This window comes from Astyanax mexicanus, chromosome 11, assembly GCF_023375975.1.
Source record: "Astyanax mexicanus isolate ESR-SI-001 chromosome 11, AstMex3_surface, whole genome shotgun sequence".
Lineage (NCBI taxonomy): Eukaryota > Metazoa > Chordata > Actinopteri > Characiformes > Acestrorhamphidae > Astyanax > Astyanax mexicanus.
This window is the reverse complement of record NC_064418.1, coordinates 12,306,027-12,324,678: the sequence shown is the minus strand read 5'-3', so window position 1 is coordinate 12,324,678 and position 18,652 is coordinate 12,306,027. Positions and strand designations below refer to the sequence as shown.

Below are 18,652 nucleotides of genomic sequence, written 5' to 3'. Positions count from 1 at the left end.
AGTACAACAACGGCAAACTTGGCTCCGGCCATTAGCATCTGTTCAGCAGTCAGAGCAGGAGAGCAGAACAGATCGCTGGGCGGAAAACACAACATTTCCACCTTTTCTCCATTCATCACCCGGACACTTCTTCTGGGCCGGTACAGATCGTTTTCCTCTGCCCGTGTGAGGATCCTTGGACCCACGTAGAGCCCAGGACTCCAGGTCTGAGAGAGGGCCATTAATAATAATAATAAACCAAAAAACAGCAGCAGCACCAGCAGCAGCAAAGCTACCTTGCAGCTCCCACACTTTCAGAGGTGCCATGTCGTTGGTGCTTTCCAGCAGGTGCCTCCTCAGGTCTCCTAACTGCCCCTGCAGATCTGGATACGATTTCCTAGGCACAAGTAGACAATGTGCGTTAAGAGACTTGTCCAAGCTCCACCCTACACTTTTTTTATACTGTTCAGAGTGAGTTTACCAGTGTTTTGTAAAGTTTACTAAGCCATGCAGGCTTAGTAAACTTTACAAAACACTGGTAAACTCACTCTGAACAGGACCATCTGAATCATCTAACACAGGTAGGAGAATGTAGTGTTAGTATTATTTTTTTTTTATATCTTATTTCTAATTTTTATCCCATTTTCTCCCAATTTACACAGCCAATTACCCAACCCACTCATTAGGACTCCACCTAAAACTATTAATGCCTTAACCCCAGGAGGGTTTAGACGAGCACATGCCTCCTCCGATACATGTGAAGTCAGCCACCACCTCTTTTCGAACTGCTGCTGATGCAGCATGCCAAGTAGCCAGTATGCTCGGAGGAAAGCATACTTGGTCAGCAACTTGGTTACGATAAATCAGCTCACAGACGCCTTGTGCTGATCGACATTACCCTTTGGAATGATGATGGAAGAGAGAGCGCCATCTACCCTCGCAGAGAGAGCAAGGCCAATTGTGCTCTCTCAGGGCTCTGGAAGTAGATGGCAAGCTACATGAACAGGATTCGAACCGGTGATCTCCTGATCATTGTGGCCGTATCCTAGGTGTCAATATTCTTGCCTAAAGGCTTTTAATGGTGTACAGGTGTGTTCATGTCCATTCAGAGAATGAAACCTTATGACAGTAGTCTCCAAACTCCAACCCAAATCAAATCTCCAATCAAAAACAGCTAAATGCATTAAAGCAAGTAATTAGTAGGAACTGAAATCGTTCGAATAGTATCACTCAGCCTGCTGATTTTTCACTCTATTAACAAGGTAATTGTATTATTATTTTTGTTCATTTCTGCAGATTTGTCATTTCTATGGGTGGGACAAAATATCATTATCGTGATGTAGCGTAACATTTTTGTTTGCAAAAATTCTGTCAAAAACAGAGACAGGTACCCACACAAAAGCTTAATCAATCATCTCTGTCACTGTGAATGTACTCCTTCATGCAGCACTTGCAGCCTCAAGACACCGCCCCTAATTTGACTTACTAAAGTTACTGTTTCAATACTCCACAGGGTGACTCTTATCTGTCTGTCCAATTGCAGAGTAGCGTGCACTAGTCACACTGAGTATGAGTAAATGGGCATGGTATGGGAGATACCTGATACCAGTATTGGTATTCATGCAATTACACTATCCAATCAAATACTGGGTAGTTGCTGCAGAAAATTGCATGCAACAGATAAAAAAAACACATACATGCTGGTAGACTGCATATACTCACTTCAGCTTCCCAAACAAAAAGCCCTGGACTTCATCTGTGTCATCTTCTTCATCGGTTGTGGATGATTTTGAATCTAAACACAAAAGTTTAAATGATTAAGCTAGTTATAATATACTTACATAATACAATACAAAATTACATATTACAGTATGTACCTTTAACCTGAGTGTCATCCACAGCTTTGTACTCCGTACTTTTAATAGCCAGCTCTACTCCATACCCAGACAGAAGTATGTTCTGCTTCTTTGGCTCCTGTAGTGAGAAAAAGCACCTTTAATAAACAAAACTAAGAGTACTACCTAATTAATAACCTCACATTTATTCAATATTTATACTACATAGTCTATTTCAGTGCAGAGAATTTATTAAACACAAAGATAAACCTCAGGGTACTCACAGCCACATAATGACGGAGCACATAGATCAGCTTCCCCTCTTCAGCCCTCTCAGAAAGAACCTTATGGAATGTGTTGAACTTCTTGGTTCCGATCTCAGCGTAGAGAATAACCACAGGAAGATCAGTCCCGTTCGCTCCTGGGTATTTGTGATCGTTCTTGTACAGGTATGGCTTTGGCCTGTAAGTATAAAACTACTGTGTAAGTATAACAAGGAAAATTACATTCTGGAAATGGAAATCAACTTTTCATTCATTTATATTGAGAGTAAACCACTACCTGAAATCACTACTCAGTTACACACATTTACAAAATAACACATTTGGGAAAATTACACACAAAGTTAAAGTTGTTGAATTTGTGAGTGTAATGATGATATACACTTTTTTATCATACATTGCAAATTAAAACTGAAGTCATCCAGACTGTGAAAGAACACATAAGGAATCATGTAGTAACTTAAGAGTGTAAAAAAAAAAAATACTCTGTAAAGCATCTAGGTGTTCTTATCTGGGGAGCTGTTAACTTTTAGTTTCTGAGGCTGGTAACTCTGATGAACTTATCCAGTGTAACAGAGGAAACTCTTGGTCTTTTCTTTGCATGGGCGGTCCTGATGAGTGCCAGTTTTATCATAATGCTTTTGAAGGTCTTTGCAACCAAACTTTAGGATACTTTCAAAGTACTTGAATTATTTCAGATTGACTAGTTGAGTAGTTCTTGCCATAATAAGGATTAGAACATTACACAAATATAGCCGTTCACTGTATACCAACTCAATCTCTTCACAACTTTACAAATGATGCTCTCAAACACATTAAAAGGCAGGAAATTTAAGTAATTAACTCTTCAGAAGTTCAGCACAGCTGTTCACTGAAAGCCTGAATTCCATGTGACTCTACCTCATAAAATTGACTGAGAAAATCCAGCAAATGCGCAAAGCTGTAATATAAGCTGCTAACTAAAGAATCTAAAATATAAATCATATTCTTGTTGATTTAACACTTTTTGTTCACCAAATAATTCAGCATGTGTTCCTGTGTAGCTTCAATGTCTTCAATATTACATTTTAAATGAACATTTAATAAATTCCCATATTACAGCATGGCTATTAATATATTTTGCCATATATTCATTGTTAAAATGAATATTAATGATGTTTTATTAATTATGGCAATACGAACATCTTTTTTTAAAGCAGACAGAACAGAAAACAAACTTTTCTATTTATTATAAGACATATTTTGTCTAGATTTGTGTAATCATTTGCGATAAATGATTACTCTACCAGATTACACTGTTTCTTGCATTACTGCACATATAAATCCAGCACAATCCAGTTCCTCAAAAATAACAGAATATACCCATCAAGTTTTTAATGATATTTAAATATTAAAATTATTCAGTATGCCTAGTTCATGCTTTATAGCATAACACCAGACAACACAATACTGTATTTAGACTAATCGGCTATTCCTCTCTGCGCTGTGGAATCCAGAAAGCTGTAACATTCATGGTGAACTTCTAATCCGGTCATAATGAAAATCCAGAGTTCCAACCTATTGATCAGAGCTGTTCATGAGGGATCATATTCTACTCCAGTACTGTGCGAGCGGGTAGCAGAATCGGCAAAGCGTGAACTAATATAATTTCAGATTTAAGAGGCTTAATATCCAGGACAACCGCTGCATTCAAACCCCAATAAACAAAACTGCTTACAAAGAGGAGACCACTGCTGGTGGGTAAAAGTGGGTTACCTGCCTGCGGCAGTCTTCAGGAGCTTCTTCATGTCCTTGGTGCTGCAGGTGAGCTGCCCGTGCACAGAGACGAACGCAGAGCAAGCCTCAGGTGGAGGCTCATCACTGGCAATCTGCACAGAAGGATAACAGGAACATAAAAATTTTACTTCTCAATTTATTTAACAAATATTTCGGGGGGGGGAAGAGAAAAAAAAAAAAAAAAGCACTGATGCAGAGTTCCAAGGCTAATACAATAATCAATAATCTTGCACCTGAAACTGACCCCAAAAATCACATATATGCAAACCAGTGTTCATTTTGACAAGTGATTTTGATTTAGTTTTAGTCTTTTGACTTATATTTAGAACAGTTCATTTGTTTAGTTATTCTTAGTTTTAGTTTAGTGTTAGTCAAATAACTATATAATAAAAACGTTTGTTTAATTTAAGTCATGTATAGTTATTGTTTGCCTATTTTAGATTTGATTTGTGCTAATACTTTTATTAAAACAATAGTCTTTAGTCAAGTCAAGTTGTTACATTTAAATAATGCTAATATTAAAAGTCTTCAGGCTATTATATTTTAAAGCAATGTTTTTTTTTTTTTTACATGGTAGCACATCTAAACTTATTCCATACATAATTTTTATTCCAAGAAAGCGAGAGAGCCATGCTGAGTGAGGGAATGCCTCTGTTCCTACAGGTCATAAGGAAACTGTTTACTGCAGCTGTTTTTGATCACTGGTCAAAAATAAAATATTATAAATTATTTCCCCATTTGTGAGTCTTTAACATTTTCATTAGTTTAAGAAAGTTTTCGTTTTCAAGTATTAATTTTATTGATTTAGTTTTCGTCTTGTTTTCGGAATGAAAAATAGGCTGTCCAAAAAACAGGCGGTTTCGTGCCAAATTAATAAACAGACCGTATAATTTACACTGAACAATGAATAGTTTATTTTAACATTCAATATTTCAGTGTTTTCTTTAATGAAGAAATGAAGGATATTTAAATGGCTAAATTCCTTATCCTCCTTCCTGACTGGCACTGCTGCTAAAGACAATGTATGATTAAAGTAACACCGTTGAGGTATGTTCACGATTAGAAAAGCACTGCTAAGGTAGAGTAAGTGTAAGTGTGAGTAAGCGTAGTGTGCCTTGCTAGGATATTTAAAAAGATGAAACATTCAATATATATATATATATATATATATATATATATATATATATATATATATATATACAGTGTTGGGAAGTAACGGATTACATGTAACGGCGTTACGTAATCAGATTACAAATTATAAGTAACTGTAATCCGTTACAGTTACTGCTTCAGTAAGTGGTAATCAGATTACAGTTACTCTGCTAAAATAAAAGGGTTACATTGCGGTACTTTCCTATTTTTGCTCTTCCAATCCAACACTGACAAAACGCAAATAACATTTTGCGGTGAAATCGCTCTGATATGACAGGGAACTCTCTGCCCCTCCTCCCGTCTCGCTGCACACACACACAGGGGGGAGGGGCAGCGGCTCTACGCTCACACAACGAGACGAAATTAACTGACATTTTGGTCAACGAATAAAAACGAGACGAAAATGTTTGGCAGGGACGAAATCCAATCAGACTGATTTAGTTCTGTGAAAGGTAGGGACCAGTTAGGAAGAGATCCAATCACTGCTACTTTAGCGAAGGTGGAGTACCCGCCTCTCCTGCAGCAGCGCCGCGCGGAATTAAACTGTCGATACGGAGCTCGACTGGAAGTTAACTCGACAGAGTTCAGCAGGGAGAGAGGGAGAGAGAGAGAGAGAGGGGAGAGGCGATATATTTCTCCTTTGACGTCGCGAAAAACAAGATAACGTGTAAACCGCGTGGAGCGACTCCATTACCGGTAAAAACACCACTAATCTTACAGCTTCTGCAGACCAGAGTCACACAGATCTCCTCCATGCAGAGATCAGCGTTTTAATACTGATGTTATTTCATGAGCTGATGGTGTGTTTAACTCAGCAGTGCACTAAAACACAGAACTGATACAGAACTCACTCATTAAGATCAGATCATCTGTTTAGTCTCACAGTGGGAAAGATATAGCTAGTGTTAAATCAGCAGCAGGTCAGAAAGGAACTCAATAATATAACGAAAATAAAACAATAAAATAAGCGAATCTATGAACCCAAAAGTCTGTGTAAAGTTCCTTACAGCACTTTCTCATAAGTTTCTCACTTTAACTCATGAAGTCTCTCTGTACATCCTGAGAGCATCTCTACAGGACAGTGTGTGAATGTGTGTTCATTTATAGACTGTAGCTCCAGTAGGTGTGCTGGGTTAATGCTGGAGATGAAACTAGATCCTTTAAAAGTTTTTGCATCTACAGCTCTGTTTAAACTATAATTTAACTATTCAGATGTTTTATGACCTGATTTCTAGAGCAAAATTTTAAATGTAAAATATGTATAGTCACACACCTACAATAATAATAGTAATAATAATAATAATAATAATAATAATAATAATATATATTAAATCATATATAAATATATTTCACTTTCAAACATTAACAATATTACTCAAGTGGTTATTAAACGTTTCATTTTGTATACATGTAGAGTTAATAATTCAAGGGAACTGATGAAAAAGCATTTACATTTACACCCTTTACATTTTAGTCGACTAAATTTACTGTAATTTTAGTCGACTATATTCTTATGACATTAAGTCGACTAAAACTAAAAACATTTCAGATGACTAAATTGTGACTAAAACTAAATACTATTTTCGTCACAAGACTATTACTAAGACTAAATCACAATTTGTTGTCAAAATTACACTGGAGGCAAACCTGCAAATAGATAGCTTACAGTTGTTGTTACATTGTTTGGTTTTAAATGGTTTTATTATCAATTTATAGAAGTGTTTTATAAAATTGTTTGATGAAATGGTTTCATAAGTATTTTTATAGAGTGATTGAAAAGGCTGTTTTATTTGTTTATCTATTTGTTAACTGGAAAGAAAAATAAAAGAATAATATGCAATATGTGGTTGCTACATTCATTCAGGCTTAAATGACAATATGACAATATTTAAAGTAATCCAAAGTAATCAGATTACGTTACTCACTTGAAGTAATGTAACTGATTACGTTACAAATTACATTTTGAGTGATGTAATCAGTAATTTGTAAGGGATTACATTTTAAAAGTAACCTTCCCAACACTGTATATATATATATATATATATATATATATATATATATATATATATTTTTTTTTTTTTTTTTTACAAAAATGTATTTAAATTGACCTTGGGCCAAATAATTATGATAATGTAATAAAATATAATTGCTGGCCCTACAGCTCATTACTTGTTACTACAGAGTCAGTGTGTGTATGTGGTGAGGTCTTACCTGTAGGAATGTGTGTACAGTGGGTGAGTATGCTCTGAGGGACAGGGAGAGCTTCAGCAGGCTGACCTGAAGATCAGTCAGGAACTGTCCGGCCTTCTTAACGATCAGGTTATAGTAGGACCGGACGGATTCTGAGGGACGAATAAAAATTTGCTGATTCATTTCCTGCACAACTAGATTCCATCTTTACACCTCTTATCCACTCCGCTGGCCAGAGACAGCCACTGACTTTTTTAAATATCCAGCCAGGCTGCATTAAAGTACACCAAACTAACCCCCCCTCCCCAGCAATGAAATGTCTTGACAAGTAAATGCAAGGCAAATCTAAGCACTGAGAATTTCTAGAACCATCAAACTCCAAATATGGTTGCAACAAGGGCTGGGCTATATGGACAAAAAAATATCTCAATATCTTGATATTTTTCCATCCCATAAAGTAATAACAAAAAGTCACATCTGAGACAAGGTACCATATTTTTTGCACTATACGGCGCACTTAAAATGCTTTACTGTTACAAAAAATCATCAGTGCACCCTAAAATCCGATGTGCCATATGTATGAATTCTATCAGTCAGGTTGTAAGGAGCAGTGAAGCCGCTCTGCTGTAGTACATCGTTATACAGGAGTTTCGGTAAAGTTTCTCCAGTACAGAGACTGGAGCAGTATTAGCATTAGCCGCTAACTGCAGCACTAGCTCTTCCGCCGTTCAGAGGTGAGTAATTTGGACTGTAGTCTGCATGTTTAACTACAAGCTTGAACTGCTAGCTGATAGCGCCCAGTTACCGGAACACTCAGTGTTCCTCAGTGTAACGCTAACAGTGGCGTTTACTAGCGCTAGCGCTGCTGCTAAACGTGGCTAGCGCCTCTGCTTATTGCACTAAAATACTGGAAATCTAAGCTTACTGTAAAGAGATGAGAGAAAAATGTGTGTAGATTAACATCCATCAAATAAGAAGAAATACAGTTTGTTTGTTTGTTTTTTTCAACTTAGATGCCTTATCTTTACCTCATCTGCCCAAATCTGCACACCTGTAAATGTCACCCTGTTGTCCAGTCTCTGCCTTACATAACATTATACCGGTAAATTCCCATAGTTCCCGAATTAAACAACAGCAGATGTCTCCAGCACTTTGCGTAATGCAGCGCAGTTACATGCAGCACAACAGCAAAGAATTTCCAGTGCTCACCTCCGTGCTTGTACACCGCTAGCTCCCTCACAGTGTCGACAAATGGCCAGAACTTTTCTTCACCACTTTCACAGATGAACTCACTGAAGAAAAACAGAACAGGAGAAACCAGTACATTTCTGGGAGAACAGCTCATAAAGTGAAACAGACTCTGTTTTGGGTGCAGGACTGCAGTAGAGTATCACTAAGTGAGTTTACATGCACTCACAAATCCATTAATAATTGAATTACTGCAGCTATCTGAATATTTAACACTACAAATGACTAGAAATCCGATTAAGAAAAAAAGAAGAAAAAAAGCTCAGTAAGTGGTATTTCTTAGTACACATAAATTGAGAAACATGTAAACTTTTAACCAGAGTATTCTCAGATTTGCATGAGTCTGTGCATGAGTAAAAACAGACCATTATAGCAGAAATAAGCAAGAAGCGAAGGGTTTAAATAATCTTTGTCTTCTTGCTGGTTGATGATTGTGTTAAAAAAGCTTGTGTTTTAAAATTATGTTTAAGTCACATCTTATTCTGAGAGTCTATTGGCTGGTTGCAAAGCAAAAATCTGATTATTTCCTAACTCAGCCACACATAAGATTTCCCATTTTCTGACTGATGGTTTATATTAAGTGCCAAAAATCAGAAAAGACAGAAAAACACAGAAGTATGTACATTTATCATGAAGTGTTACCTTAGAGGATAGTTTGAGAACACCCACACCTATATAAATTGTGAGGTGTTATCTTATGAATGAGGCTAGGCTAAACACTGGCCAACATGCCCTGATTGTCGAGCTCGCTTTACATTTTATGTTGAAATGTTATATTTTTATGCTTGCATACACCAAAAGGAATGACATTCATTTTTGACAAACACTACTTACAGTACAGTAACAACTATTTATATATTTATTCTAATATATTAACATCACTGCAACCTACACACATGTTCATCTTTATTGTGATGTGACTGATTAAGCTTTAGAGGTAAGCAATGATAACCAAGTCTAAAATAAACAGGGCAAAACAAAAAAAGGGTAGGTTAGCTTTAATGTATTTTAAGGTACCCCTGGAACCTACCTCGTCTCCAGCAGGAGTGGTGTTTGAGGCCACTTGGCCTTCAGACTGGCAGTGACTCCTTTAGAAGCTGAATGAGCATGATGAAACTGAGTCAGGATTAGCAGCAGCCAGAGGATCTTCATTATCTGGCAGTGTGAGGAAAAAAAACACCTCTGATTACCTTCAACTTGCAAATGAAAATCCTTGAGAAAAGCATCAGGACCTAAAATCAACGCGGGACAAGGTATTTGGCTGTGCACACAGCTTTTATAAATCACAGAAAAGCACTGCTAATAGAACACTATTCTACAGCAGTGAACATCTACAGCATTTTAAGACATACTAAATGTGACTTGAATTTGAAAATGTGTGTTCCCCCATGCCAGTTTCATACATACGTTTCTAATGTTTTTTAGCAACACTTAGAGGCAATTTTCTTTTATTTTTTGGAATTAAGTAAGTTTTTTTGTTTAGATTTGATGCACATTTTATCAGGAAGTTATTTTGTGCAGCACATGTCCTTCAAAACATAATTTTGCTAATTGACAACAGTAGGCAAATAGTCTTATTGCTTAGCAAAGGAAAAGTCAACATTGAAAAACATTTGGTTCTAAAGCAGTGGACTAATACAAGGAAACTCTGACCATTCTGTGCCACTATGAGAACATTTACAAAAATAATTGTTTAGCATCTCCAGAACCTGTTTTAAAACGTAGAGAACACTATTCTAGGTGACTCTACCTCATGAAGCCACTAAGAAAATACCAAGAGTGTCAGATATTTCCTCAATGGGGATGAGCTGGAACATCAGAAGTACTCGAGCATTTCAACAAATGTGAATATCATTGAGAAGTTACTTTATTTTAGTAATTCAATTCAAAACATGAAACTCATTTTATAGATGTATTAGATATAGAATAATTTTAAGTGTATGTTTTTTAATTGTTTATCATGGCTTACAGCCGATTAAAACCCAAAAATCAGTGCCTCAGAAAATGAGAATATTACATAAGACCAGCTAATATTTTTTACAGTGTAGGCAGTGTGCCAAAGCCTGATGGAAAATTTAATCTGCATCTTGAAGAGTAACTGTTTATTTTACCTTGAGTGTATTGACAAATATCTTTCAGTTATGATTACTCATCTTAGTATCTATAATTACATAATCATTGTGTGAAACCTTGTATTTTATATGCATTAACCAATACTCACCTTACATTTGATCATTTTTACATTTTACACGCATTTATATAGAAGATTAACCAATAATCACAATATATTCTTTACATATATAGTAAAACATTGTTTGATCAGGCATGTCACTAACACAGACTCTATTATGACAAATTAACCCACACGATATATAAGGCGTTTACTAACACATAGGGTCTATTGTATGGCGGTCTAACCACGCACCACTAACACATAATATATAACATATGAGAACTATTGTGAGACTTATATAGCTCATGCTTGAAGCATCTCGTTTATCTGCATGTCTCTGACTAACGACCATCAATCATCATCTAGTGCACTCTGTATGAACTAAATTGATACAAAGGAGGCTTCGGGACGAACAGTGCGGCCTTTCTCTCTGTGCGTGCAAAGTCCTTCACCTACCAAAGCGGGAGGAGGACGCGCGCACATAGGGAGGGCGGCACTGTTTAGTTACTGAAACAATATCACACTGTCTGACTGGACCCAGTCAATTCTTTAAACAATACCACACTGTCCGGCTGGACACAATCAAGGCCAAACACTAGTGGTCCGGTCGGACCTGTGAAACTTGAACACTAACACATGAAATGATTTTAGCAACGCCTCATCAGCAGGTTTCACGTCATTTGGGGTATAAACATGGAGTCAGATCAGAGGGGGGTCAGAACTTATACTGGGACGGCTGTTAGACGGTCTTTCATGTGTGGGTTCTCCTGGATATTCAGTACTTTGTAATAAATGCTTGGTTTGCTTTCAACTTCACTCCACCTGTCTACGACTCTCTATCAAACGAACACGTAGGGGAGTTGTACCCCGGACGAGAGGTGGGGGTAGCCCACCTTTCATTTTCTTTTCTACAACAATCTCTATAAAAGGACCAACACCAGCAGATGACATCACTTATTGTAAAACGTCACACTAGACCTTGAGCAGCTTGGACTGTGTGTCTCTCCACTTTTCCTCTAGACTCTGCTCCCTTGATTTTTAAATAAAATTTTAAATTAACTGATCATCAGTGATGGTTTGGAGAGACATGTCATCTGCTGGTGTTGGTCCACTGTGTTTTACCAAGTCCAAAGTCAGTGCAGCAGTGCTTTCCCGGAAAATCTTACAGCACTTCATGCTTCCCTCTGCTGACAACTTTTACGGAGATGCAGGGTTCATTTTCTGGCAGGCACACTGCCCACACTGCCAAAAGTACCAATTGGTCTTATATAATATTCAATTTTCATTGACTGTAAGCCATAATCATCAACAATAAAAGAAATAAACACTTTTTTTAGATACACTAGCATATAGCTTATTTCTGAGCTTGCGCTCTTATAGCTGGATGCAATCAAATCACTGCAGTGTTGTTTCAAATGCCTTGCTTGTGTACAGCGTTTACAGGTAGGAGGAGACTGTTATTGTAGCAATAGATAAAAAAAACCTGCTGTTATAAACTAGCTGGCAAGTACTAACGTTACTGAAGCTGGGTGAAATGGTGTATGTAAACACATAACGTTACAGTAAACAAAACGAAGGCTAATGTAGGTACAAAGAAGTGCCACGTAGCCTGGCTAACGACCCAGCACTCTGCTACTAGAGCTACAATAACTGCTGTGGTTTAACGTTACCCTTTACAGCGGATTTGGGCCTAAAATGAAAGAAACCAGGTAGTGTTAGGGCTCAAAACAGCCCAAATATCAGGGGCTAGCTAACCTAGCTCACTATTTCATTGATAAGCTAAAAGCCCAGACAGCACTCTGCTGCTACTGCTAAACACCTAACTGACTGTTTATGTGACACACAGCGTTTATTAACGTATTTTCTCACTATTTTCAGCGAGTCCATGTATATTATAAACCAATACAAAGTCTTAAATATCTTTATTCTGTCTAATAAAGTCCCCAACCCTGCAGTTTAGCCTCTCTTACCCCGGTCTCACTGCGAGGCGCCATTGAGGGGTCCTCCGCTTTAACTCCTGATCAGCTGAGCTGAGCACTGCACACACAGAGGGAGCTGAACTGCTCTCAGTTACTCAGATAAACCCGGCCCGCTGACTGTGCTCCTTTACACTCACCAAGCTCTCCTCTCAGAGCTGCTCTCAGATCTGCTAATCCAGCCTAAAACTGGGCTGTGGATCAGTGGAGCTGTAGGGAGGGATTTTTCAGGCACTTTTCAGGACTACTCATCCCGGGCAGGCTGTGGGGAACACACGAAGGCTCTGCATGTACATGAACAGCTAAACAAAAAATATATATATTTTTTTGTTGATTAATTGATTCATAAATGTCTTAATGCATGTAATGGATAGTTTGTATTTACTTTTACCTACTCTCCATATATTATACTAGTGCATCTCAAAAAATTAGAATATCATTGAAAAGTTACTTTATTTCAGTAATGTGAATGTGAAACGTGTATATTATATAGGTGTATTACACACAGACTGATCTATTTTAAGAGTTTATTTATTTTATTGTTGATGTATTGTTAAATATATTATAAGATCAATTAATACTTTTGGAAGTGTGGGTAGTGTGCCAAGAAAATGAAATCCGCTTCTCCATAAAAGTTGTCAGCAGAGGGAAGCATGAAGTGCTGTAAGATTTTCCGGGAAAACGCAGCACTGACTTTGGACTTGATATAACACAGTGGACCAACACCAGCAGATGACATGGCTCTCCAAGACTCCAGAATCTGGTCCTTTGATTTAAAAAATAAATAAATAAATACGCAAAATTTACTGATGGTCAATGATGGTTTGGAGAGCCATGTCTTCTTGCTTCCCTCTTTTGACAACTTGTATGAAGATGCGAATTTCATTTTCCAGCATGACTTGACTCACTGCCAAAAGTACCAATTGGGCCTATAATATTTCAATAATATTTTAATTTATATATATTTACAGATAAAAAAGTAGAAACTGAAATGTTTGTCTGCTTTCTTGGAAAAGTGATCCTGGAAAGGTTGGCGCTTTATAAGGCACTTTTTGGTGCTGAAAAAGGGTACGTTGAAACATAGTGGAATTAGGACATACAGAATATAGCTAATGCTGCAGTCTGTATCAGCCTGTATTTTTTGTGGTTGTCATACAGTACTGAGTGGTGATAATAGTCAGTTCTACATGTAATACTGTAATAATGAGGATAGAGAAAAGGTCAGAAAGTGGAGGATGGAGGTCAGAACGAGTGTGTGTAGGCAGGTGAGCAGGTGAGTTGAAAAGGATGCCTCGATTGACTGGTTTCCCTTTACATCCTGACAAAAAAAAACTTAATGTCATTGTATTACATTGTACTGTAATTGATTATATGAGAATATTTCTCACTATAAGCACCCATTAAACTCGTAGTGTAATTGTAATTCTTCACAAACTGTCCCCGCAGACCCGTGCGACTTTAAACTCAAACTCTGGCAAGAAAGACTGGCGTCCCGCCTCCTGGACGACTTCTTTTTTTTAAACGATAGTACTTTCTAGATTGTTCGAGAACATAATAAAATATGCCACAACTGTATTATCCTATAACTCATCTATGAGAAGAAGAAAGGGAAAGAAACACAGAAAAAGAGTAAACATTAGTTGGGCGTGAGCCTGTGAATGTGAGCGTCTGTGAACTAATATAGCCAATCGTATTTTAGGAAAGGCGGGGTTTGTGCGAACGCAGCATCCGATTGGGGGGAACGACTTGCATATATGAAGTATGAACCAATCGTAGGGCAGGGAAGGCGGGTTTTGTTCGTTTTCTCGGCGATCATGGGCGGGGATTAAATAAATAAATAAATAAATAAGTCAATATATCCCGATAACAGCAAGCCTAGGATGTTGCGCGCGCGCTCAGGTTGGTGGTGCTGCGGGTTCTGGGGCGCGCGGGCTGGGACATGATTTCAAATCAGACCGTCGTTACAACAAGCCGAGGTATTACTGCGGTTTTAACTGGCTAGCTAAATAGTTAAGTAAAATACGTTTTTATACGATTTTTTCACATTGTTTTACGGTGTTTTCGGCACTCATATTTAAACTTTACCGCGTCTTCGTTGAACTGAACTGGGGAGTTAGTTTTTTTTTTAAACTAGGTTAACGAATGGAGGCAGAAAAGCGAGAAAAGGACCGTACTGTAGCAACATGTGGAGCGGGTCTATCCGTCCGTACGCTGCGCGGATATGTGTGAGAGAAGAGCCGCTGCGGGGATAATGATTCACGGTAAAGGCGCGGACAGTCTCCTCCGGTTAGAATGAGCGATAAACCCAACAAACTGCTCCTCATTCCGCTCTTAGTGCTGCTCTTCGTCATGATAGGCTACCAGTACATCTGCCCGGCGGGCAGCCAGTCCTGCCACTTCGGAACCGGGGACAAGCTGCGGGGCGCGGGTGCCCTCTCCACCGGCTTCCCCGCGGCTCTGGACGACCTGTACCGGGAGCCCGAAGTGGAAGAGGAGGAGGAGGAGGGGGACGAGAACCCGGTCAGACTGACCGCCTCCAAATTCAACTTCTCGGAGCGAGACCTGTCGCGACACGTGGATTTCGACATCCGTGGAGACGACGTAATCGTGTTCCTCCACATCCAGAAGACCGGCGGAACCACGTTCGGCCGGCACTTGGTCCGGAACATCCGCCTGGAGCAGCCGTGCGACTGCAAGCCTGGCCAGAAGAAGTGCAACTGCCACCGGCCGGGCAAGGACGAGTCGTGGCTCTTCTCCCGGTTCTCCACGGGCTGGAGCTGCGGGCTGCACGCCGACTGGACCGAGCTCACCAACTGCGTGCCCGTCATCATGGAGAAGAAGCAGCAGCAGCCCAAGCGCAGAAGGTAACCTAGATCAGCACCGAGCATGCCAGGCTGTGTATGTGTGTGTGTGTGTGAGCGTGTGAGTGAAGGCTGGAGAGGAGACTGGTGACTGGAGACTACAGAAGAACCCTTTTTTGGTTCTATGAAGATACATCTAACTAGATTATCTAACAGCTAGCTCTGTGAAACACGTGTGTGAAGAACCTATGAAGCTTATAAAGTTTTAAAGTTAACCCATAAGAGCCCAGACCCATTTCTGAATGCTTATACCAAATTCCAAATTAAATGAATCAAATAAATTCAATGAGCAGCTCATCCATGTTTTGTATTATTAAGAAGAAATAAGGTCAAAACTATTTATATGGATAAAAAAAACATTTCAATAAAGACTTTCAATTGTTGACAGAGCTGTACAAGCAGAAAATACACTTTAAAAAGGAGTTAGGAGTTTTATTTAGAACACTAACCCAGCACACAGGTTACATTCTTTAACCAAATAATAAGGATGGTTATTGTATTTATAAACTTTATTAATTAAAATGAAAGACAGAGTGCTGTAAGGAATTTCACACAGCTTTTAAAGGGTTTGTGACACATAATACATGGCCATGGGCACTTTTGGGTTAAGTTGATGGCGATTTTAAAGTTTTATACACACATACACAGTCATACTATCTTTAAATTGACCGCAAGTTTTGGGTGAGAATGTGAAATTGCACCATGCATGCTAAACATACTTTTAAAACATACACTTAAAATTGATGAGTTTCTTTCATTTTACCAAACTAAAAACCTCTGGAATATAATCACAAGCCATCAAACCAAGCTAAACTGCTTGAAGTTTTGCACCAGGAGTGGCATAAAGTTATTCAAAAGCAGTGACTGTGTTATTTCAGTCATTTATCATTTTCTGCAAATTCATTCTCTAAATTACTATATTTTTATTTGGAATTTATAAATAGAAATATCAGAGAAACTGATTCAGAAATTTAAGTGATCTCTTAATTTTTTCCCAGAGCTGGTTATTGTGGTGCAGTATCTTTTCAGACCAGATGAATCTGTTAATTTTACAATCACTCTGTTGCACGTTCTTTTAGTTCGCCAGTTCTTTTCGGTTTGAATGTTGTATTTCTTCTGGTTTAACAATGAGTTAATGAGCAGATGCAGACTGAATATGTCATTCTAATATCTCCATGTTCGCAGTAGCTCTTGTATCAGCACCAATAGCAGCACCATGATTGCTCAGGTAATCAGCAAAATTTGTTATAGCCAGAAAAACATCCTGGGACCTATCAGAGCATTATGTTTTTGAAATGAAAATATCTGGCTTTGCAGGAATGATAGCAGAAGCACACTGATGCCATTTGTTAGAATATTTGTCACCTTTTCACATAGTAACACTACAGCTTTCAATTTAAAAGGTTCTATTTTAAATCGATTCACATGAACAGTGATATTGTATTTAAAGATCCTGTTTCAATTTAAAATGCTTATAATGATGTGTAAAGAACCAGTTAATGTGAGTGTAAATAATCTTTTATTAATTGAAAAAAAAAACGTTTAAATGTCTAAACAACAGTTACCTGATGCTAAGGTGATGCCTCCACTAATCATATTTTCACAGTGATGCTCTGTAGAGCCTATGTTTTACTGTACAGTTTCAGGCACACCTGATTTGACTCACCTGTTAATTGCTGAGTTGGACAGTTCTGCTAGTGCAGGGATATCTGAAAACTGTGCTGGACTCTGGCGCTGTTGCCCATACCTGATCTATATGATGAAAAAGAGGCAGCTGTGAAAAAGAATGTGTGTATCTGTGTGTGTGTGTGTGAGAGAGAGAGAGGAACCTGTACATTGGTAAATAATAGGACTGTATATTGGCAACAACCTGGCATTACAATATGTATTACTGTAGAGGAATTATGATTCATTAGGTTGGGATACTGTAAGTAAGGGTATATATTGCATTGTTTAAATCAAATTTCAAAACTGTCATAGTATAAAAAACACACTTATTATCTAATTGATAAAATCTGAATTAAATAAAAGGATTTATGCACTTTTTATACAAAAATAATAACAGTGCTGTATAACAACAGAGTACAACACTGACATCTAGTGGGCAGGGGTTAAACACAACACAAAATGCCACCCATCTTTACATGTACAAGTAAACTATGAAATAAAAATCAATACTGTGTTTTTGAAACAATTTTGCAATACAAAATATTGCGATACTTCATTATATCGATTGAATCAATATATTCTCACCCTAGTAAATAACTTTAAGATCAAATAAATGTTTCTGCTACAAACATGGTTCTGTATGAATGCAGAGTGTTTCTTCTGTGGCATTGTTCAAAGAATCCCTTAAAGCATCTTTATAATTAAGAGTGTGTAGTCTCGACTTCACTACATTTGGGACTAAAAGGTCACCAGATTGATCCCCTTGACCAGCAGAGGTAGTGGATGAACAGCGCTTTCTCCTCCTCCTTATCGTTACCCTTAATTTCTCAGAAGCATAAGTGTTGGAGTAGCGTGAGTGCTAAATGGAGCTTCATAATTCCAGAGAACACAGCTCAATCGTGGAGGGCTTTATACTTCTCTAGTCCACATCTACTTTAGGCATGGTGCCAAAAGGTTCAGGTTTATCTGCTCCAGAGGCTTTGTACTGGCAGTACATCTCTACAGAGACTGGACACGGTGTGTCAGCACTGACAGCACTGTGTTTAACATCATGTAGCTGAATCTAGGCTAGCAATCATTAGTAAACATAATTAAACTATAGTGTTGATTGTAAACATTTAGAATCCAATTTCAGAGTCCGCTAATCGTTAATTTATAACATCTCCGCATTACCAATTACTGAGGAGAGAAACACAATCTTAGTTCACATTCAGATTGGTCACCAAATGTGACAGACACAACAGATTACACATTTTCTTACTGAATATCATAAATATGGTTTCTGGACAGGTGTTTCTATCATTTTGAAGGATAGAGAAAGCTAGGAACAGGAGCCGTACCCACAAGAAGCAGAGATGGAGGGTGTGATAGAAATAATTATTGACCAATAGACTAATCAGAAAAATAATCAAGAGATCAGTCAAGTTCCTGTATCAAAAATATACTTCATATGGAAACAAATAAAGAAACTAGGGTTAGGGTTAGAGTTGGGGGTAATACATTGAATGAATGA

At 38.0% G+C, this 18,652-nt stretch overlaps 2 protein-coding genes across 5 annotated transcripts in view; one reads left to right on the top strand and one right to left on the bottom strand.

Moving 5' to 3' along the window:
* Positions 1–12,791, bottom strand: part of uggt2 (UDP-glucose glycoprotein glucosyltransferase 2) — a 61,813-nt gene extending 49,022 nt beyond the window's left edge. For 2 of the 4 annotated variants that reach the window (XM_049484910.1, XM_049484913.1), the window contains exons 1-9: positions 12,605–12,790; positions 9,492–9,616; positions 8,423–8,505; positions 7,235–7,365; positions 3,851–3,963; positions 2,099–2,276; positions 1,857–1,953; positions 1,702–1,774; positions 276–376 (exon numbers count right to left, since the gene is read on the bottom strand). In XM_049484910.1, the coding sequence (XP_049340867.1) occupies positions 276–376; positions 1,702–1,774; positions 1,857–1,953; positions 2,099–2,276; positions 3,851–3,963; positions 7,235–7,365; positions 8,423–8,505; positions 9,492–9,616; positions 12,605–12,628 (925 nt within the window). In that variant the 5' untranslated portion in view covers positions 12,629–12,790. Of the gene's footprint in view, positions 1–275; positions 377–1,701; positions 1,775–1,856; positions 1,954–2,098; positions 2,277–3,850; positions 3,964–7,234; positions 7,366–8,422; positions 8,506–9,491; positions 9,617–12,604 lie in introns of all 4 variants that reach the window. The other 2 variants (XM_049484911.1, XM_049484912.1) reach the window with 2 other exon arrangements.
* A 1,786-nt stretch (positions 12,792–14,577) lies between these two features.
* Positions 14,578–18,652, top strand: part of hs6st3b (heparan sulfate 6-O-sulfotransferase 3b) — a 112,036-nt gene continuing 107,961 nt past the window's right edge. The window contains exon 1 of the mRNA XM_007260579.4: positions 14,578–15,474. Coding sequence (XP_007260641.2) covers positions 14,903–15,474 — 572 coding nt within the window. The 5' untranslated portion in view covers positions 14,578–14,902. The remainder of the gene's footprint in view (positions 15,475–18,652) is intronic.